Source organism: Panthera pardus, unplaced genomic scaffold (assembly GCF_024362965.1).
Source record: "Panthera pardus isolate Hobbes unplaced genomic scaffold, ASM2436296v1 HiC_scaffold_10, whole genome shotgun sequence".
Taxonomy (NCBI): Eukaryota; Metazoa; Chordata; class Mammalia; order Carnivora; family Felidae; genus Panthera; species Panthera pardus.
In genome coordinates this window covers 51,795,091-51,816,849 of record NW_026526655.1, presented here as the reverse complement: position 1 = coordinate 51,816,849, position 21,759 = coordinate 51,795,091, and the positions used below count along the sequence as shown (strand labels likewise).

Sequence of the window (21,759 nt, the reverse complement as noted above, 5' to 3'; positions counted from 1 at the left end):
TGATTATATCACAGTAGTTACTGTCCTACTAACAATTATGCTCTGCATTTATTCTTTATACATGTAGCCAACCACCTCCATGAAACGGATACTCAAATTGAAAACTGGTAGGTAGCTGTGGTGTTTATTCTCTTCCTTTTCAAAAATGAAGAGCATTTTGAAAATAAGGTCTCATATAGTCTAATTTTGTTTATAGCAATAATATCTTGGCCAAAGAGAGAAGACTGCAGTTTCATCAGAAAGGGAGAAGTATGAATTCCACTGGATCTGGGAAAAGTAGTGGCACAGTCTCAAGGTGACTTATTCTGAAATTATACTACAGTTACATTGTGTTATAGGCAATCTACTCTTTACTGTTTTTTCAGTCTTGGATTTGGCTTGATAGTATGAAATCAAAAGAATACAAAATGTTTCATTCATTGCTTTTTTCTTTTTTTTAAATTAAGATTAAATAAAAAGCAACAGTTGTGTTTATAACGCTGCTGGAATTCTTGTTATAATGAGTATTTTGAGCCCTATCAACAACTTGAAATCGGAACTCCATAGTGGAATAACTTCTTCCAGAATTCTCCCATTTTGGGGGAGGGCGTGGTCTTAAATTATTCTTACATAACAATCAGAATAAACCTTTCTAATTTAAAGCTTGATATTTAAGCATAGATGTATCTTCAACATATTAAATCAAAGATCTTCAAAATATATATTGAAATAGGCAAGTACATGTGTCCACGGAACCAGTTTAAATTGTTACCCAATTTATTGTATTGGAACCTGAGCATTTTCTGTGAAACAAATTGAAATTTTCTTCTGTTCAAGCTTCATCTCTAACATTCCTGTTTTCCTCAGTGAGTCTCAGAAGGTGGATTATCACTAGTATGAGGAAGAAGAGATAAGAAATGTTTAATTCCCAATCGAATGAGAACAAGATTTTCCTTTGAGTAACCCATTCTCTCCATACCTTACTCCTCCTACTTCCTGAGTGAAAGTGGTTAGAGAAAATTTGAAAGTAAGCTCCTCCCTCACTTTTCTGAGTTCAGCTTGTTACCTGTGTTGCATCTTCAGTGACAGCCAAAGAGAGCAGAAAAGCTCGAGTTCTGCAGGATGTCCTGTGCTACCAACTTCCCAGTATATTTTCCCTTTCCATCTTTTCCTTCATCTGTTTATTCCTTATTCTCCCTCACCTGTTCTCTAATTGTTTTAGCTGCTTTGCTAGGACTCTCTTAAAATGACAAAAAATATAAGGTGAGGAATCATTTAGGGAGTCTTATTGAGTGTCTTCTTGGGGATTAGCTCTTTTTTCCAATAGTAACAGTTTGAAAGAATGGACTCTTTTTAAGAGTAATATATCACATTTAGTACACAATGTATGAAGAAATAAATAATAATGGTGTAAAGAGCAGAAGCTCTTTTTTATAATGTGATGTGGACTATAAACTTATTTTATATCTTGATGTTTCTTTTTTTCTCTTGTAGTGTTTCAGAATTGTTGGAACTTTATGAAGAAGATCCTGAAGAAATTCTTTATAATCTTGGATTTGGACGAGATGAACCAGATATTGCTTCCAAAATCCCCTCCAGATTTTTTAATTCATCATCATTTGCCAGAGGGATAGATATTAAAGTATTTTTGAGTGCTCAAATGCAACGGATGGAAGTAGAAAATCCAAATTACGCTTTAACAAGTAAGGTTTTTAAATATTAGCATCCACAGTGAAATGGTCTTATTTTTTTAAAACCTTGCTAAGTTTTAGGAATAGCACTGGGAACTTAATTATTGAGGTTAACACAATAGCTGTTTTACTAAAAGTTAACTTTTCCCTCTCTTCATTCTTGACTTACTTGTTACCATAACTGACGTATGAAACCTTGTACTTTTCTTAAACTTCCCTCCAGATTGCTGATGTTCAAAAAGGAAAGAAATAGGGCAGAGGCTTGTTACTGTTAACTGAAGTCATTCAATTTTAGGCATTTTCTATAAATCTAAAATAGCATAGCTAACTTGATAATTTTTATTTATATTATATCTTTGCTTATTTTCCTCTGTTGAACAGAAGTTCCAAAATAGGGATCCTCAGATGGTCCTTGGAACAGCTTTAAGAGATCTGTAAATCCAATCCTACCATCCTCCCTCCATAGGAAAACATTTGGAAGAGTCTTAATTAAGTCAGACATAAAAATAGAATCAAGCTATGGAACAATAGCTGTTCTTTTCTCTTCAGTATTGTCACACTTTGTGCTTTTTTTGGTTTTAAATCATAAAAGATAAATTTTTAAATTCTTAAAACATAACTTCTGCTGTTGAGAGTGAAAAATCTTCCCTTTCCCTGGTAAAAGTAGAGAAACTTTAAGTGTTGGATAAGGAAAGAAGTTTTGGTTTTATAATCTTTGTGATTTAAGTTCGATTTTTGGCACACTAAAAAGTAGTAATAGTTTAATATATGTATACATATATAAACATATATAAAATCAACATCCTTTTCTTTTTGTAGGCCGTTTTCGTCAAATCGAAGTGCTTACTACTGTGGCCAATGCATTTTCTTCTTTATATTCCCAAGTCTCTGGGACTCCCCTGCAGAGAATTGGAAGTATGTCCTCAGTGACTTCTAACAAGGAGACAGACTCACCTCCACCTTTAACCCGAAGTAACACTGCAAATCGTTTAATGAAAACACTATCAAAACTAAATTTATGTGTTGATAAAACAGAGAAAGGAGAAAGTAGTAGTCCTTCCCCAGCAACTGATAAAGGAAAGATTCCGAATGTTTCGGTGATGGAAGAAAGTGGCAATAAAAATGATCAAAAATGTCAAAAACTTGTAAAAAAGAAAGACTCATCTTCTATGTTGGCTACAGTTAAAGAAGAAGTATCAGGTAGTTCAGCAACTGTTACGGAGAATTCTGACATTGATAGACTTTCTGATGTAGCAAATAGCAATTTTAACCAAAAAACTGAAAGTGAACAAAATGGAGAAACCCAAAGCCATGAGAATAAACTGGGTGAGGAGTCTGGTATTCTAGAATCTGACTTAGCTAATGATTTCAGCATGTCCAGCCACAGTGAGCTGGAAAATGGCAGTGAGCTGAAGGGTGTCCATGTGTCCACACCTGAAAAAGAGCCATGTGCACCACTGACGATACCATCCATAAGAAATATAATGGCACAGCAGAAGGACTCCTTTGAAATGGAAGAGGTAGGTAAAATATTACTGAGACCTGTTTCAAATAATGAATTAGGGAAGAAAATACAAAACATGTCTATAAGATGAGTGGTGGCTAATAGATTTATACTAGAAAAAAAATCATTCTGATTTTGAGTTTTCAAATTTTGGTTCTGTGCTTCGCAAACTAAGAATTGGTCACAGGACCGTCCATTGCCGGGGTAATGAGACAGTTACTTCATCAGCTCCTCTGCATCCTCTGTCATTTACTGCTGGATACTTGAACTTTTATCCCCTTTCTCTCTCAGTTTAAGATTTTGATGCCTTGAGAAAACCCTTGAGAATATATTTAAATTACAATCAGTGTTGCATAATAGTTAAAAACATAGGCTCTGAAAGCAAAGAGGAGTTTGAGTTCTTTTTTTGCTGCTAAATTGCTATGTATCTTTGGGCAAACTTTTCGCAAAGTATCTTAGTGGAAAGGATAAGTGAAGTGTGAATAAGGCTTCGAGAAGGATAGATTTTTATAGTGGGATTGGAAAGAACCTGAAGATATTATGCATCTGAAGGGAAGGATAGGAACCTCAAGGAATAAGGTTTGAAACACCAGGTCAGGGAACATGATTTCTGCAAGCCTAGAAGACCAATGTTTGCTTACTTTTCATTTCTACCTGGAGGTATTACTATATTTACAAAAGTTTCAAATTGGCAAAATAAAGAGATTCATTTTGATGAGGTCAACTAAAACACCTTTTGAATGGCCAAAGCTAATGCTTATGCGTTGGTACTGTATGACCTGAGACAGGAAACTGAAGTTTATCAAGCACCTACCTTGTGGCAGGCACTGTACTAGGCCCTTCAGGTACTTTTCTTTTTAAGTCTATGAGGCAGGCAGTGCTGGTCTTGTTTTACACATTAGAAAACTGACATCTGTGTACTGCTGAAGAGCTGTGGCCATGAGTTTTATAATGTACAGTTTTCTTTTTAAAATTTATTACAGAATGGTGTTAGTAATATAGTAGCAACTGAGTAATTTTAGAATCACATGCCATTATTTTAGGGAGTTGGCAAATGGGATAATTGACTTTGCCCATAAGTGTCCTGTTAGGTGAATATGTATCTCTCACATTAATGAATATCAGGCATTTATCACACAATTTTGATTGCTGATAATAGCTATTTACCTTGTGGTCTTTGAATGTATCTTTTGTTACTTTAATTGTAGCTAAAAAGTGAAATGAAAAGGGAGAGAAGTAGCCCTTTGAAATAGTCTACATTATTTGTAGTTATTTGTAGGCTTCTTTTTCCCTTGTTTCTTTTTTTTTTTTTTATGTTTTTATTTTATTTTTGAGAGATAGAGTGCTTGTGGGGGAGGGGCAGAGAGAGAGGGAGACACAGAATCTGAAGCAGGCTCCAGGCTCTGAGCTGTCAGTACAGAGCCTGATGCAGGGCTTGAACCCATGAACCATGAGATCATGACCTGAGCCGAAGTCGGACGCTCAACTGACTGAACCACCCAGACGCCCCTTCCCTTGTTTCTTTATATTTTTTTATATTTTTCCTGTTTAATCCCTAATACATTTCTCATTATAATGAGTTCATAAGTTGAGTACTTGCTAAATTAAAACCTCTTTGTTCTGTTTCACTATTATCAAATAGTTTGTTTTGGTCTGAACTTGTCCTACCACTAATAAAGTGTAACTTCCTGCCATCCATTGGGGCCCCTCTTCTATGACAGATATGAGAGTCAGTTTCCTGGTGTTAATTTAACAGCAGAATATGAAAATTTAAACAAAATATGTTAGATACTTGCAAATCTGATGTTGGCAGCTCAGATGAGAAGTCACTCTTATGTGTTACTTTCTAATTTCTAGAGTTCCTGAATTTTAAACTATGTATTTTTTTTAATTGTTGGTACCCTACACAGAAGGTCTTTAAAAAACATAAAGTGCTAGATAGATATGCTTTGGTGGCAAGTTTTCATTTAATGATTTTACAGGATTTTTTTTTTCTTTGCTCCCTCTGCTGGCAAAAGCAATTAATGAAGAAAGTAATGTCACAAGGAAGTGAACTTTAAAAAAAAAATTTTTTTTTTAAGTTTATTTATTTTTGGGAGAGAGAGTGAGCAGGGGAGGGTCAGAGAGAGAGGGAGAGAGAGAATCTCAAGCAGGCTCCACACTGTCAGCATAGAGCCCGATGTGGGCTTGAAATCACACAAACCAGGAGATCATGACCTGAGCCGAAACCAAGAGTCAAATGCTTAACTGACTCAGCCACCCAGGCGCCCCTGACTTTTTTTTTTGTTTTCAGTACACAATTCCAGGCATTGGTGGTTGAAGAATAATAGAAGATTTTTGTTTTCAAAAAAAGGATATATGGATATAGTCAACCATAGCTGCATTGTATATATGGAGAATTTTAAGGGTAATGAATCCTTGTTCTTCAGGTATATTTAAAACATGGATAAAAACCTCCTGGAACTGTGTTTTTATCCCTTTGGGAACTTTAAAGAGAGTTGTAGAACAATGGATAAAGAAAGGAAATAATGTGTTTCTTTAATTTCCTCTTCTCCCAAGTGTGACTTGAATTATACTGACAAATGAAGAGAACAATCTTACCGAAGCAAACTTTTAGATCCCATTCAAAGTAGATTGTTGCTGTTTTTCTTTTAGACTCCTTTCCCTTGAGGTTTAATTCCTGTTGGGAACTTTCTTCCTGTAAAAACAGCAAATAAATGTAAGTTAGAGGACACTCCCTTTCTCTCTGTCAGTAAACCAGTTCTCAAAGAGATTAACTGAATGCCAGCTGCTTTGGGTAGCTGGGTGGAGGAGAAAATGTTGCGCTCTGTGCGTGAAGCTGCCTACTCCTGAGGCTAAGGTAAGATCTGACAGCCACCAGAAGTGAAGAGAGGAAATATTTAAATGTAAAGGGAGTTAAGTAGATGACAAGACTGACTCAGGCCTTGGAGCGTGAGAGTGACTATTTCTCATGTTAAGAAAAAAAATAATAAAAGGCCGGAGACTACTTTCAATTAAAAGTCAGTTTGCCTTATGAGAAAATGTTTTTGTAGACTACCAGATGTTTTGTAGACTATTTAAAGTATTCTAGTGTGTCTAAAAGTTGTAAAACTATATTCTTGAGTTTTCAGATTTTTAATGACTTCCCTAAATAATACTTGGGTTCTCAAAATGGTTTATTTTTAATAAGTACATCATGGTAACTGTCTAGAGTCGTAGACTTATGGATGAATGATTCATAGTTAAACCAAAAGGATCCTACTCAGTAAGCAAGCGTTCATCTTTTATGTCAAGGAAAACTTTCTCACACTTAAATGTTAGAGGAGGGAGAACTTTTAGCTGTGTATTTTTGTAAATGGGTTGTTCTGTGTCTTCTCACTCAACAAATGAATTTACATTCAAATAGAGGGATTACTGGAAGTATATATAATTTTTTAAGCTACTGAAGTTTGGTAGTGTCTCTGCACTGATTGTTGAGTTAAGTACTACGTCTCTTTGTTTTTAGTTGTTAGGTTTCAGGATTTTCTCCCGTTTTATTTATTGGCCTGAGTTAAAATAATCCGAAATCCATCAGATACTTGATCGATAGTTAAATTGTTCTTTTGGCCTTTCAAATTTGACTGTGTTTTGAAGACAAGCATTGTGTTTGCAATAGAATATGAACTCTCCCGCATGATACATGGACCAGTGTCTGTTACTTTGAAGCCCAATTAACCACTAAATTTTATTTGACATTTATCTAAAAGACTTATGGTAACTTTTTAAAGAAGTATTTATGTGACAGTAAAAAGTAAACCTTGCAAGTAAAACCTGAAAGTTTGTTTTACGTAAAAATTTGCAACAAATATAGAATAATAAACTAGCACAGAAAGAGATCTTTGTATTCATTCTCCAGTTTTCTCCTTTTACAGATGAGGAAGCATTTTTCCTCCTCTAACATTGGATATTACTTGATAGCAGGGATTCTTCCTCATCATTCTGAGGGATGTAATGTTCCCGTCTATGTCAGTGCCTTACTTTGGGGAGGGCTGAGGGTGTGTCAATGTAAGGAATCCCTGAGTCATATCAGAGAGAGATCTGTTGTAAATTGTTACCACTTTACTCTTTCAAGATATTTGATTATCCCAAGGACCTGTGAAGTAGGAGTTTTAGTCTTTATTTTTCAGTTTTGAAAACTGACATAATTGTCACAGATAATTCTGATAACTATCTGAAGCCATTTAGCCACTATGCGACATGAATAAGACTTGAATTTGGGTCTTTGTACACACATGCCACTTTAGACTACACCGTACCACTTGGTAAAGGTCAGACTGGCTGATAAAGTGTCAGACATTGGACAAGAACTCAAGTCCTCTGGTGCTCAGCCTCATACTACTACTTCAGGAAAATAATTCTTTCATTTAAATTTTTTGACATGTCATTAAAAATTAGATTTATAATTTCTAAAGCTCCAGTTTTGAGTTCTTATTTTTTTTTTAAACTGCTATAAATGTCTCCTTAAACCTTAGAGGAAGGGTTATTTGAGTTAGAACGTTCCATATATTGCTGCTCTGTAGAAGACAGTACAGTAGTGTTGTGTTGTGCCCAGAAGATGTATATTAGTCAGAATAAATGTGACAGATGTTAAAACAACAACAATAACAACAACAACAACACACACACACACACAGAAAACAACAACCACAAAAAAATCCAAAGCAGGTGCCTGCCATGGTAGCAGGACATTGATTCAGAAGGATACAGTTTTAAGGGTGCCTGGGTAGCTCATTTGGTTAAGTGGCTGATTGTTGATTTTGGCTCAGATCATGATTGTGGGTTCATACCCTCCATTGGGGTCAGCACTGCCCTCGTGAAGCCTACTTGGGATTCTCTCTCTCTCTCCCTCTCTTCCTCTGCCCCTTCTCCACTTATGTGTGCATGTTGCTCTCTTCTCTCTCTCTCAGAAAGTTTTAATAAAACATTTATTAAAACTATATCTTTTTAAAAGTTTATTTATCTTGAGAGAACACACACAACACATAGTCCAACGGGGCTCAATCCCACAAACCGTGAGATGATGATCTGAGCCGAAATCAGGAGTCATGCTCCGGCACCTGGGTGGCTCAGGTGGTTAAGCCTCCGACTTCAGCTCGGGTCATTATCTTGTGGTTCGTGAGTTCAAGCCTTACGTCAGGCTCTGGGCTGACAGCTCAGAGCCTGGAACCTGCTTCAGATTCTGTCTCTCCCTGTCTCTCTGTCCCTTCCCCACTCTCAGTCTGTCTGTCTCTCTCAAAAATAAACAAACATTTGGGGCACCTGGGTGGCTCAGTCGGTTAAGCGTTTGACTTCGGCTCAGGTCATGCATGGTCTCGTGGTTCATGAGTTTGAGCCCCACGTCGGTCTCTGTGCTGACAGCTCAGAGCCTGGAGCCTGTTTCGGATTCTGTGTCTCCCTGTCTCTCTGCCCCTCCCCGGCTCATACTCTGTCTCTCGTGTCACAAATAAATAGACATTTTTAAAAAATTTTTTAAAATAAACATTAAAAGAAAAAATTTTTTAAAGAGTCATATGTTCAACTGACCGAGCCACCCAGGCGCCCTTTCAATACAGTTTTAAACCTCAAAACATTTGAGACCAAGCGATTTTATCATTTTGGCATGGGGGTTTTGGGGTAATTTTTATTATGGAAAATTTCAACTTACCTAGAGATTAGAAACATTGTGTAGTGAATACCCATTTTCCATTACCCAATTCAGTTATCGATATTCAGCTATAGTTAATTGAATAAAAGGCAATCTGTAACGAATGACCAGAACTCCACTGAGGATCTGAAACCGTTGAGTATCCTGCCACATAAATAGATCCGAGTTTTGTTTGCTTCATAATTTTCTGTGCTGTACTCCATGTCAGATTTGACTACTTTCCTTTGCACAGCTGTGACCAGTACTAACACATGCTAAGCTATGAAATGTAACTTGCCCCTAGCATGTCTTCTTCTGTCTTCAACAAGCGATTGATGATTTTTTGTTAAGTGGTAAGAAGAATCCTCACTTTAGTAGTTTTATTAGTAAAAAATGACCCTCAGTTCTTTTTAAAGGGTCCTTTTCTTTGAATTAATTAATGGAGTTTGTAGTTTTTGTACTTTAAAATTTTTACTTTGTTTTGGCATTGAGTAGCATCTTAAAAGATTATTGAAGATACATATTCATTAAAGACATGTTTTGTGACTAATTTTATAAATCTAAGGTTGTGACTAATTTTATAAATCTAAGGAATGCACTATGTGATAATTCTACATTTTAAAAGGGGAGAGTAGAATTTGGTATATCACAATGCCGTGCCTTAACTGAGAATCCTAGAATAAAATCAAAGAGGAATTTGGATTTCTGTTATACTTCTTTGGTCTGTTTGATATTTCCTTTAACAGAAAACTCTTTCAAGTAGGGTAGGCCTGAATAGAGACTAATAATAGAGCTTTTGTTGAATTTAAAAAGAAAATGCATTTTGTCTCCTTGCACACAAAACAATGGTTTTCCTGTTGAACTTATGTCTGCTGCTTTGAAGAATATATACATAGTTTCTGAGTAATAACAAAGAGGTTAGAAACTATTTTATATAATAATTTATAGGTGGTGGTTTAAATGACCAGTGTGTTTTATTTCTCAAAAGATTCATGAACTTTGGGTTCATGGAACTGTGTAGAACAAAAATATCACAAATCAGAGCAGTTTTTAAATTGGGTAATATCTTTAGCCTTTGAGCATTTTTTCCCCATGTTTGTCATTCCGCTCTCATTCCTATGGAATATTTCTTATTCTTGAAGGGGTTCATACTTCAAAACTACCAGCATTCTACCTAAAACCTGTTTGCTAATTGCTTTCTTATTTATTCAAGGTTGAAAACCTTGTTTGGCTAGTTTGTCTACTAGGATGTGATTTATTATTTCAAGTACTAATCATTGCAAAGTAGTGTTAGAAATTAGTGTCTCACCCTCCCCAGATGTTTATTTTTAATATAGAGTTAGTTTTATTAGAATAGAGTATTTGCAGGGGCACCTGGGTGGCTCATTTGTTTAAGTGTCTGACATTAGCTCAGGTCATGATCCCATGGGTTCCTGGGTTCGAGTCCCATGTCAGGCTCTGTGCTGACAGCTCAGAGCCTAGAGCCTGCTTCAGATTCTGTCTTCCTCTCTCTGCCCCTTTCTCGCTCACATTCTCTCTCAAAAATAAATAAACATTAAAACATTTTTTTATAAAATAGAGTATTTGCAGAATGGGATAGATGTGGTGAATAAGGAGTCTGAAAATTCCTAAATTATGTATTTGTACAGGTGGGGGGGAGATAGCATAAAAAGAAAACTTTTTTGGTTTATATCTTCTCTGAATATAGTTTTCAGGGAGGATTTATGGAAGATCTTTCAACAGTTTAGTTCTGTAATGAAACATTTTTTTTTTTTTTTTTGGAACTCCTAGTTTATATCTTAGAAGACCATTTATGTTAGGACAAAGCAGTTGTATACAAGAGTGGTTTTTCATAACTCAGAATTTGGGGGATCTTACAAACTTTTCTAATGGGAGCATAATATGCATTTTTTTAAAGATACAAGACTTGTAGTTGCCTCAGCTGTATGTCAGTCATGGTCTGCTGCAAAGTTATTGGCATTTCTCCCAGGATTGGCCTTACACTTTGAAGTTTAACATTTACAGAAAAACTTTTTCTTAGGGGTCAGTTTTTTATTTAATAGCAAATTTTTTAAATGAAGTAGTTTACACATGTAGTCATTTTTCATTGCTAGCTACAGACATTCAGTCCTATTGTTAACTGGAAAATAGACTGTAAAATTGAGATGTCAGACACTCTCACAATTTTGAGATAAGATGTTTTGCCTTTTTTAAATACAAAGTTTTGATACCCTTTTAGTTGTGTTGATTTGTTTAATAAGTAATTATCAAGAGGTATTATTCTTCATCATAGATTTTTCAAGCTGTAACTACTTAAAACTGTTTTTAGGTTCAGAGTACTGAGGGAGAAGCTCCTCACGTTCCAGCCGCTTACCAGCTAGGTCTCACCAAGTCAAAAAGAGGTAAGTTGACTAATGTCCACTAGTTCCCAAGCACATTGCCAAAGTGTGTCATTCATTGGTTTGGAAAAGGGGTTTACCTATCAGTATTTGAGTACCTGTTAGTGGAAAAGAAGGTTATGATGCTTAACCTTAAGCATCCAGGTATGGGTGCTTCATTATACTTTGGTTATAGAATTTTTTGTATCTTCTTGAAGACTTTTGTGCCCATAAAATAATTTTTGTTTGCTTATCCTGAAATGCAGTTCTGTGCACTCTAATTGTTCTTCAGCTCTGCCTAAGGGCTAGATGGGAAGTGATAGAGCAACAGATTCAGGCCTGCTTTTAACGTGGTTATGATTGAAATATACACTTGTATTATCCACCTCTGCCTTTCATTATTTAAACATGGCTCCTAATGTTTAAATTTAAACATGGCTCCACGATTTAAACATGGCTACTAAACATGCATATGCCTCTGGCAAAAAAATACCCATCTCTCAGTAGTGGTTAAAGCTAGTTAAGTTCAGTTTAAACTATGGATCAAAGGTGAGTGTCTGCAGATACCATTCTTCTCTTGAATTATTAATTATTGACCAAAGAGCCTTTGAATTCATTTCTTTCACTTTTAATTTGCAACAAGAAAAACTTGCCTGATGTTTAAAATCACAAAGCTTTTGAGATTTAGAGAAAAGGAGAGAGGAAGGAAAGAAGTTAAAGTGGCCACTGAAGGTGGCTGTTTATTTTTAAAGCTTTACACATGCTGAACCACCCTGTTTTGTTTTGTTTTTTTTTTAAACAAAGGATCATATGTATGTTCCTGGAATAGGAAATTGCATGTTTGTTCTCTTCTGATCTCTGAAATGACTTCATAAGAGAGAATTTGCATATAATTTTTCTTTTATTGCATCGTGGTACTAAGTGCTCCTGTCTCACTAGGTCACTACAGTTCTGGTCGGACACAAAATGAGCTTTCCTGTTCTTTGTCCCCTTTTTAAGTCCATAAATATATGTATGTGTTTCTGAGCTGTAAGGCAGGCTTCACAGCCATCAAGAATTTTTTCCTTTGGATAGGTTGACAAGGGGTACATTAGAAAAAGCAGTTTGTCTTGTGTCAAAAAAGGGATTAAAAACTGTAGAAGTACTTCAAGATCTTTCAAGAGCAAGCTCCTTGTGGTAGAAAAAAACAGAATGTGGTTTGTATCCACATCTGAGTTTCTTCCTCTTACCAATAAGAGGTCTCTTATTTCTGGTGGCATATGTAAAAGTGTTAACATTTTTATGAATCACATTTTTATAAATTAACAGTAAAATTGTTTCGTGTGTACATGAGAGGGAGAGGGAATAATATAGCGTTTTCATCATTTTTAAGCATAGCTTCTATCAAGTTTTGATAGTGTGATATGGAAGTATCTTTAATTATAATTACAGAATTAGAATCACTGGTAAAATACTCATTTCACAAGTTTAGTACATATAGTGCACTATACATATATGCACTATAGTGCATGTAGTACATGTATATAAAAAAAAAAATACTTGCACCTTAATGATAGGGCTTTTGAAGTTAGAGTGATCTTAATTCTCCTATCCAGTCCTGGGATTTAAGTCTAGAGAAGTTTAGTGACTCAACTCTTGTCACAACTAACATTCACTAAGCTATGTTGAGAGCTTATTCCTTATTATAGAAGAGGTACAAATTTTCTTTAGTCCTGCAGAGTGTACAGGTGTTCTGTTCTATTTCTTTATGATATTGGACAAACACAAATTCTAGGTTTTGTTTTGTTCTCACTTTAATGTTTTGCTCTAACATCCTCGTTTTTAATTAGAAATAGTGTTAAATCTCTTCAGTTAGGACAGATGTCTGATTGTTTTTAATTCCACATTTTTCTGTGGAGAACGGTGTTTTTTGTGAAATACCTGCCTAAAGAACATAGGTTATGATTTACAGTTTACAGAATAGTTTCGCCTACACCCTACTTAGTTCCTGAAGTAGCCCTGTGAGATAGAAGGATTATTCTGTTTTGTGAAGGAGAGAAGTCACTGCTTATTATGATAAGTAGGAACTTGAACCCAGGCCTCCTTGTTCTTTCCACAGCCCAACTCCTGCTGTGAAGGCTGAGTAGGCTATAATCTGACCTAGTCTATGTGAACTCAAGGCTAACAACCACAGAGGTGAACTCAGCATAGACTGTATTCCGCAACAGATAAAACTGACCTGAGCGGAGCTAATCACTGGCTTCCCTGGGCTCCAGCCGCTGCCCTTTGCCCAACATGATAGGCAGTTTCACTTCTAAATCCTTTAAGGGACTGTTTAATTTTATTGTTGCTTTAAAAAGAAAGTTATCGTTAGAGTGGGAGAGAGCCAAAGCATAAGAGACTCTTAAAAACTGAGAACAAACTGAGGGTTGATGGGGGGTGGGAGAGAGGGGAGGGTAGGTGATGAGCATTGAAGAGGGGATCTTTTGGGATGAGCACTGGGTGTTGTATGGAAACCAATTTGACAATAAATTTCATATATTAAAAAATAATAAATTAAATAAATACATAGATAGATAAAAAACATGAGAAAAAAATAAAAAGAAAGTTATTGTTTCATTCAGTATACATTTATTTATTGTTTAATTGTTTTAGGTACTGGGATACAAAATAGAATAAATGAGGTTTCTGTCTTCAGAAGACTCATAGTCTAAAAAAAGACATGCAAACACATAATTATGGTGATAACTACTGTGACGTTAAGATGTTAATCATTCTCTCAGTTGATATAATGCATAATTAGTACCTATGGTAACAGCTCATTCCAGTTCAGTTTCACAATTGTTCCAGTTTACCTAGGCCTATCAAAGGTATGGATCAATTTTTTATATGTCATTATACAATTTTGTTCACTTCAAAGCAATATTACAGAATTTTTCTAAATTATGATGAGAAAAAATTACGCTATTCTGTGATACTCTTAGATTAAACCTGAAGCTACAAGTGGGATATTTTTCAAAGTGAGGCAAAGTTTAATTGATTTTGGATTTTATTAAAACATATTATCAGGTTTTTGGTAAAACACACTTTGTTTAGCTTGATGCTTTTATTTTTTAATGCTTGCTTATTTATTTATTTATTTATTTATTTATTTATTTATTTTGAGAGAGAGAGAGAGAGAGAGAGAGAGAGCATGCATGCATACTGAAAAAGGGCAGAGAGAGGGAGAGAGAGAATCCTAAGTAGGCTCCAAGCTATCAGTAGAGCCCAACATGGGGCTCAATCCCACAAACCATGAGATCATGACCTGAGACAAAATCAAAAGTTGGACACTTAACCAACTGTGCCACCCAGGTGCCCCTAGCTTGATGCTTTTGAAGTTCTGCAGAACTTGACCTTGTCATGAAGCTTCTCCCTTAGTAAATGTTATAGATAAAAAGTTTCTCCCAAACTTGCAGTGTGGATGGCCATGTGATCTGCTGTGCTTAGGTGGCCTTTTTATTTTAAAAAGTGTTTTCAGGTTATACTAACCAGGAATTAGAGTTTTTAGGCCAAAAAGCAAACAGGGTTTCTTTAAGATTAACAACATTATGTATCAGTTGAACCTATTTGAGTTTCATGCAATTGTTATGAAATCATTGTTTCATGACTTACAAATGTTTGCATCATTTGAAACATCAGAAACATTTAAGTACTCTTGCCTGCAAATTATTTAATTTATTGGCACCTTAAGTATATTCTTATTTTGTTATTAGGAAGATAATAGAACTTTTTTGCACACTACATTTAAACTTCTAATTTCACCTGCTGAATATCTACATATTTACATAAAGGAAGTGGCTTCCTTTGGGATTCCTGTTTTTATCAGTGTGGTTCTTGTTTTCAGCCAGTTGTCCTCCAAGGATAGGAAACTAATTGGTTATACCAAAATATATTAAAACCGGAACTTAATTAGCAACTGAACACAGAATTTCTGATAGATGTGATTCAGTTTTTGGTTGAATTCAAGCTGCCTTCTGTGCTTTGAAGCCACATTTTGCATAAGTGATGCATATTTTTCTAAGAAGGAATCAATACGTATCAGACATGTATCAGGAATTAGGTATCTGTAAGACCTTCTTTCCAGTGAAGTCCTATTTAGCAGTTCTGCCCTAACTGCATGTCTTTTGATAGATCATTTGTTACGTACTGCAAGTCAACACTCTGACAGCAGTGGCTTTGCTGAAGATTCGACAGACTGCCTCTCCCTCAGTCATCTTCAGGTAAAAATTTCTATTGTAGTAGGCACTCTGATCAACTTCTTCCTATTTAGGTGATTTTTCACTACCTATATATTTCAAGACTGAATCTGTATAATCTTTATTTTTCAAATGACAGTAAGAATAAAACTCCAGGACGTAAGTGTTATCTAAGCATTTGATTACAGGTTTTAGTTTTCACTAATTCTGCATCTCTTTCTGACTAAGCACTGACACATTTTTTAAAATGTTTATTTATTTACTTAGAGTCTATGATGCAAGCAGGGGAGGGGCGGAGAAAGAGGGAGCGAGAGAGAATCCCAAGCATGCTCTGTGCTGTCAGCATGGAACCTGATGCGGGCTTAGTCTCATGAACTGTGAGATCATGACCTGAACCAAAATCAAGAGTCAGACACTCCACCACCTGAGCCACCCAGATGCCCCCTCTCTGACTGAACATTTAAAAACAAAGAGAGTTCCTCCTTTATTTTTTGACTTTCAGGAAATAGAGGTTATTTTGATCATTATTCTGTCTGATACTTTTCTTCTATTTTCCCACTATTGCTTCAGTTTGTTTGTTTATTTAATAGCTAACGTTGTGTTACATAGCTTTCTGGATATTCTATGACTTTAATGGTGGAGTGTGTTAGATAACCCAGGTAACAGGCACATCTTTATCCTTAAGGAGTTTATACTCTGTGTGTGTAACATATGGAGCCCTTGTATGCGAAGGTACAGAAGCATTTTGAAATTGTCTAAAATATCTAGGAGCAAACTTTAAAGAAAATTGGAGGTAAGAGAAAAAGAGAACCCACAAGAGCCTCCAGGAACATAGTACCTGAGGGGCACACAGACGAGAAGTGTTTAAGGAGACTCAGAAAGAATAATCCAGTGGGCAGAACAACTGGGAGTTGGAGGAGAGCGTTTTTAAAAGGAAATCTGTGGACGTGAGCATAGAAAGATAAGAATTCAGCTTTCTGGTGAGTGGTTGAGTGAGTGGTTTTGAGGTAAGAAATGAGGCAGAAGCATGAGGGCAGAGTAAAGTGATAAGGAAAAGAAGGTACGGATGTTGACTGTTTTTTTCAAATAAGGGTGATAGGTCTTTGTGTCTTTTTCAAAGGGGGATGACTCAGGAAAGTTGTTTGGCTAAGGGAAGGAGCTCTAAGAAGACAGATGCAGAAAAATCTGGGATAAAATTGCGCAGAAATACCACAGTCCTGGAGAGGATGTGATCAGACATATAGACTGGAGGATTTGCTTTGAAAAAAAGCACATTTCCTTTCAGAACGGAGAGGAAGGAATGGCAGGGAGAGGTAGGCGAACATTTGTAGGTGTTGGGGAAGAAAGTTAAGAAATTTCGGTCCATCTTCTCAGTAACTCAGTGTCATGTGTTGGAAGAAAAAGAAATGGGTGCTGAAAAGGGGACCTGAGGTAAATGGTAAAGGTCTGGAATAAGCTTTGTGGGAAAGTGAAGGAGTTGCTGACTAGGGGCAGTAAAACACAGTTTTGAGCAGCACCAGGGCCGTCACCAAGGTGGGAGACCCTGGAAGTATAGAAACGGCATATCAGTTTGGCATTTTGTTAGTGATCCCTCTTATCCAAATTCTCCATTTTTCCACCCATTTCCTTTCACAGGTTCATGAGTCCTTGCAGGCTATGGGGAGTAGTGCCGACAGTTGTGACAGTGAGACAACAGTCACCTCATTTGGTGAAGACCTTGTCACACCAACAGCACAAGACCAGCCTTATTTTCATGAGTCAGAGGAGGAGTCTCTGATCCCTCTTCAGAAGGGAAGAGAGAAGGCAGCAACAATTGCTGATAGAAGGTCAGATAGCCAGAATTTCCCCCAGTGCGAGACTGTTGAGCCTGCAGGGAACACAGAGTCCCCCTGTGGGGGAGGGGACCACATTACTGCAATTACTGAAGTGAAAGAGGATTTGTCTCCAGCACAGCCAGTGGATCTGCTGGGGGAAGCAAGTGCCGAAAGTGATGTGGATAAAAGCAGTGAATGTGAATTTGCGCAGTATACCACACACCATATTCTCAAATCACTGGCTTCCATTGAAGCTAGATGCAGTGAGAAGAGCTCGGAAAATACAACTGGGCCTCCCTCTTCTGTGGACAGAGTTAATACTGCTTTGCAAAGAGCTCAAATGAAGGTTTGCAGTCTGTCTAATCAGAGAGTAGGGCGTAGCTTGATAAAATCGAAAGATCTGTTAAAACAAAGGTACTTGTTTGCAAAAGCTGGCTATCCTCTAAGAAGGTCTCAGTCTTTACCAACAACCTTATTGAGCCCGGTAAGAGTCGTATCCTCTGTCAATGTTCGGTTGTCCCCAGGAAAAGAGACCAGATGCAGTCCACCGTCCTTCACTTACAAGTACACACCTGAAGAGGAACAGAAATTAGAAAAAGAGGTGATTGAGCACGATGGTCAGTCTTTAGTTAAATCCACTATTTTCATCTCTCCATCATCTGTGAAGAAAGAAGAAGCGTCTCAGAGCGAGGTGAACCGGTTGGAGGAATGCCATCATCGAAGGACTCCTTCCTGTTCGCTCTATGCTCCGGCACCAGTATCTCAGTCCACCTGTTCTCTTCACTCTGCCCACTCGGAGTGGCAGGAGAGGCCCCTGTGTGAGCACATGAGAACTCTGAGCACTCACAGTGTTCCCAACATATCAGGCGCCACCTGTAGTGCCTTCACTACCCCTTTCGGGTGTCCTAACTCGCATCGACATGCTGCCTACCCTTACCGAGCGTGCTCTGTGAACCCCCCTTCCGCCATTGAAATGCAGTTGCGAAGAGTATTGCATGATATTAGAAACTCACTGCAGAATCTTTCACAGGTATGAGGGGGAAAAATGGTTTTTTTTCTTTTACTGATCTGAGCACCTTTTAATTCACTAAGAAGCAAAGTCCCATCAGGCATGAACCACCTCAGCCTCATTTTCTTACATGCCTAAACTTCTCTGAACCTGCCCTCCTCCTGTACTCTTCCCTCCTATCTTAAGGGAAAAGCTATAATTAATCCTGAACAAGGTTAATTTCTCTGCTCATAATCTCCCTCTCTTCTGGAGAAGAGATTTTGCTCATTAGGTAACCTCCCTTCTTTAGCCTATCCTCCATTGTCTTTTTTTTTAAGTCAGGTTGTACCTATTACTAAAAAAATCTTCCCTCTCAAATGCTGCCTCCCTTTCTCTGCCGTTTGATCGTGTTTACTGCCTCTTTCCTTTCTAAGCTTTCCTTCCCTCGACCTCTGTGTCGCCGTGTGTTCCCCTGGCTCTGCTCATAGCTGTCTAAGCTTCCCCCTTCATCTACTGACTCCTGATGCTGGTCTCCTGGCACAGAATTAGTCTGCTTCCACTGGGTTCAAAGACTGGAACTGCCCCAGAAAAAGAAAAAAAATCAGGTAAAGTGTGAATTTGAATAAAAATAGTCTGTCTTGTCACTTTTAAAATTACTGCGCTCAGATATGTTGGTGGGCTGCAAAAAATTTTCCAAAAAAGCTTTGAAAACAAATTGTCTTTAGGTTTGCCTTTCTAAATCTGTCTCCACACTACTTGTGTTTAGATAGTTTGAGGAAATAAAGAAAATGACAGTGTAATGTCCTGATCACAGAGTTCAGCTAGGAGTCAGGAGGTTTACAGTGTATATAATAGATCTCTTATGATGACATCATAGGAAGGATGCCACTAGGAAAGGCAAAATCAAATTTGCAACTTATTAAGTGGCAAAGTATACTTTCTTTTAAATACAGATTTTATCCTTATGAGGATGGTCACCTAATGATTTTCTCCCGGTCTGACCAGAATGTGGGTATTTTTTCTTCCTCCTTATAAAAATCTGTGAGTGAGATACCTAACTCTCCAGCTGTAATTGCGTGAAGCACAGGGTTTCCAGGGCTCAACCCACCTACGCTTTGATGGTGCACCTTTCTAGACCAGCTGCTCTACATGTGGTCTGCTCCTCTTGGGTGTCCCATCAGTAACTCAGCTAAATAATCTTCTCACCACCTCCCACCCCCCACCCCCCAGTAGACAGATGCTCTTCATGACTTGTCTCTGACTATCTGTCCAGTCTCGTTCTTCATGCGTGTGCTCCAGCTGTGTTGGACTGCGTGCAGTTCTTTAAATAGCTGTGCGTTCCTGTCTCTGTCTTTACAAATGCCACTGTTTTTTGTTTGTTTGTTTGTTTGTTTTAACCTGGAGTCCCTTGCCCTTGCCTTTCTCTGCCTGATCAAGGCCTGTTTCCTGTTAAGGCTCAGCTCAGGTGTCATCAGTGCCAGGATCATTCACCTAATCTAGATTTTTGTTTGTTTCCATCACTGCACTCCCCTCCCCCACCCCAACATTGTAAGTTTTTTCCCACTTCCCTTTTTTTTTTTTTTCCCTTGCACTGTGAAAACATTTGAAGGCTGGGAATGCCTTTTGTGCTTTCTTTTGTCTTTTTTCTTCACTGTCTAAAATAATGACACACAGTAGATGCTCAAATGTCTGTGAGCAGTATGATGACTGCCTGCTACTCTGGCCAGCCAACTCAGTAATTTCCTATAATCCGAATCTGCTATTGCTTCTACATTTTTGAGTTTTGTTTGTTTTCTTCTTTCTCAAGGCAAGAGGGAAGTCCCGTAAGATGTAGATTTGAAATATACCTGTTTCTTTGCCTCTTCTTTGTTCCATATAGACAGACTTCTACCTGACACAGATAGGAGTAATATAGGTAGCATTGGGGACTGAGGTATTTGGTTCCTCCTTACAATATGAAGTGGGGTTTTGGTTTTTTGTTGTTGTTGTTGTTGTCTCCAAGAGAACTATATATAGACCCCCAATTGCACCTTTTTAACACCTTAGATTAATTTGGAGGTAAGCACTTTAACACTGATTTGTAATCAGACTCTTACTTTTTTGAAGTACCCTGTGACGAGAGGACCCGATCTTGCTGCTGCTCCATATAGTACTCAGAAATCATCTGTTCTACCTCTGTATGAAGTAAGTGCTTATTTAGATTTTTGTGTTACAAAGTTTTTTGTCTGATTTAGAAGTATAACTTTGTCATATTGTATTCTAGAATACTTTTCAGGAGCTCCAGGTAATGAGGCGGAGCCTGAATTTATTTAGGACGCAAATGATGGATTTAGAGTTGGCAATGCTACGTCAGCAAACCATGGTTTATCATCATATGACCGAGGAGGAAAGGTAAAAAGTTCATTTTGTCTTAATGTAACTCAAAATACTTTTAATTCTGAAAAAGCATCATCAGCCTTTTTTTTTTAAGCTGGATTTTATGCCTACTGCTGTGTACCGTTTATTTTGTGAACCCCTGTGAGTGAAATTAGGCAGAGTGTCTTACTAATGAAACCGCTTTCCATGTATTGAGGAAGACGGTGGTTGTAATCTTTGTTCACTGTTTGGGAGAGAGGGTAGAGGAAGAAAGACCATTTGTCCTCCTGGTCCCACCTGTGGCAGTCACTGTTGTGCTAATTTTCAGAACTTGCAATCTCAGTACCTTCTAGCAGTTTGTGAGAGAGTTGTGAACATGAATCTCCAAACTGCTCTTTTCAACCTTGTGCCTATCGTTGTACCGACAGGTATGAAGTTGATCAGCTTCAGAGTCTGAGGAATTCAGTCCGAATGGAGCTTCAGGACCTGGAGCTGCAGCTGGAGGAGCGCCTGCTGGGCCTGGAGGAGCAGTTCCGCGCTGTGCGCATGCCCTCTCCCTTCCGTGCCTCAGCTCTTGCGGTAGGTGCCATGGGGGTTGCCAGCGGATTTCACTTAGGACTTACCACGGGCCGCACAGTTTAGGGCAAATGCCTTAATGTGAAACCACTTATTTTAATGGCAGTGAGGCAAACGGAATGTTTAAGGATCCTTTCCCACAAATCAGTTGAATGTACAAGTTGTGATTCTTCTCTTATTTAGTGTATTTAGAAATATATTGAAAATTGTTAATCATATTTTCTTAATAATAATAAGGAGCAATACAAAATTTTTTAGTTTTAGAAGAAAAATGATAGTGGATTAACACATGACTAATTTAGATTTTAATCACTGCATGTAACTAACTGCCAAGAACATAAACATATATTTCACTCAGCTTTTTTTGCCTTTGAGTAAATAACTATTCCCTATAAATTTTTCCTTTATTTTGGATTTTTTTCCCGTCTTTATGGTTTTTACAGAATCAAATGAGATCTTTTTAAAGGCAAAAAACATGTATACAGCCAAGAAAATAAAACACTCTTTATTTTGTATCACTGTTCAAATTTCTAATGTTTCTTTCCATGAAATTTAAACTTCAGCATTGGATTATTTTTGCTATGACCTTTGCAGT

General features: G+C 37.3%; 1 protein-coding gene across 2 annotated transcripts in view; it reads left to right on the top strand.

Annotated features, from left to right (window-relative positions):
- Positions 1 to 21,759, top strand: part of ITPRID2 (ITPR interacting domain containing 2) — a 45,428-nt gene that overhangs the window by 12,545 nt on the left and 11,124 nt on the right. For both annotated transcript variants that reach the window (XM_019461185.2, XM_019461191.2), the window contains 10 exons: positions 68 to 107; positions 197 to 295; positions 1,474 to 1,682; positions 2,490 to 3,190; positions 11,166 to 11,238; positions 15,367 to 15,455; positions 17,067 to 18,275; positions 20,340 to 20,417; positions 20,497 to 20,624; positions 21,017 to 21,167. In XM_019461185.2, the coding sequence (XP_019316730.2) occupies positions 68 to 107; positions 197 to 295; positions 1,474 to 1,682; positions 2,490 to 3,190; positions 11,166 to 11,238; positions 15,367 to 15,455; positions 17,067 to 18,275; positions 20,340 to 20,417; positions 20,497 to 20,624; positions 21,017 to 21,167 (2,777 nt within the window). The remainder of the gene's footprint in view (positions 1 to 67; positions 108 to 196; positions 296 to 1,473; positions 1,683 to 2,489; positions 3,191 to 11,165; positions 11,239 to 15,366; positions 15,456 to 17,066; positions 18,276 to 20,339; positions 20,418 to 20,496; positions 20,625 to 21,016; positions 21,168 to 21,759) is intronic.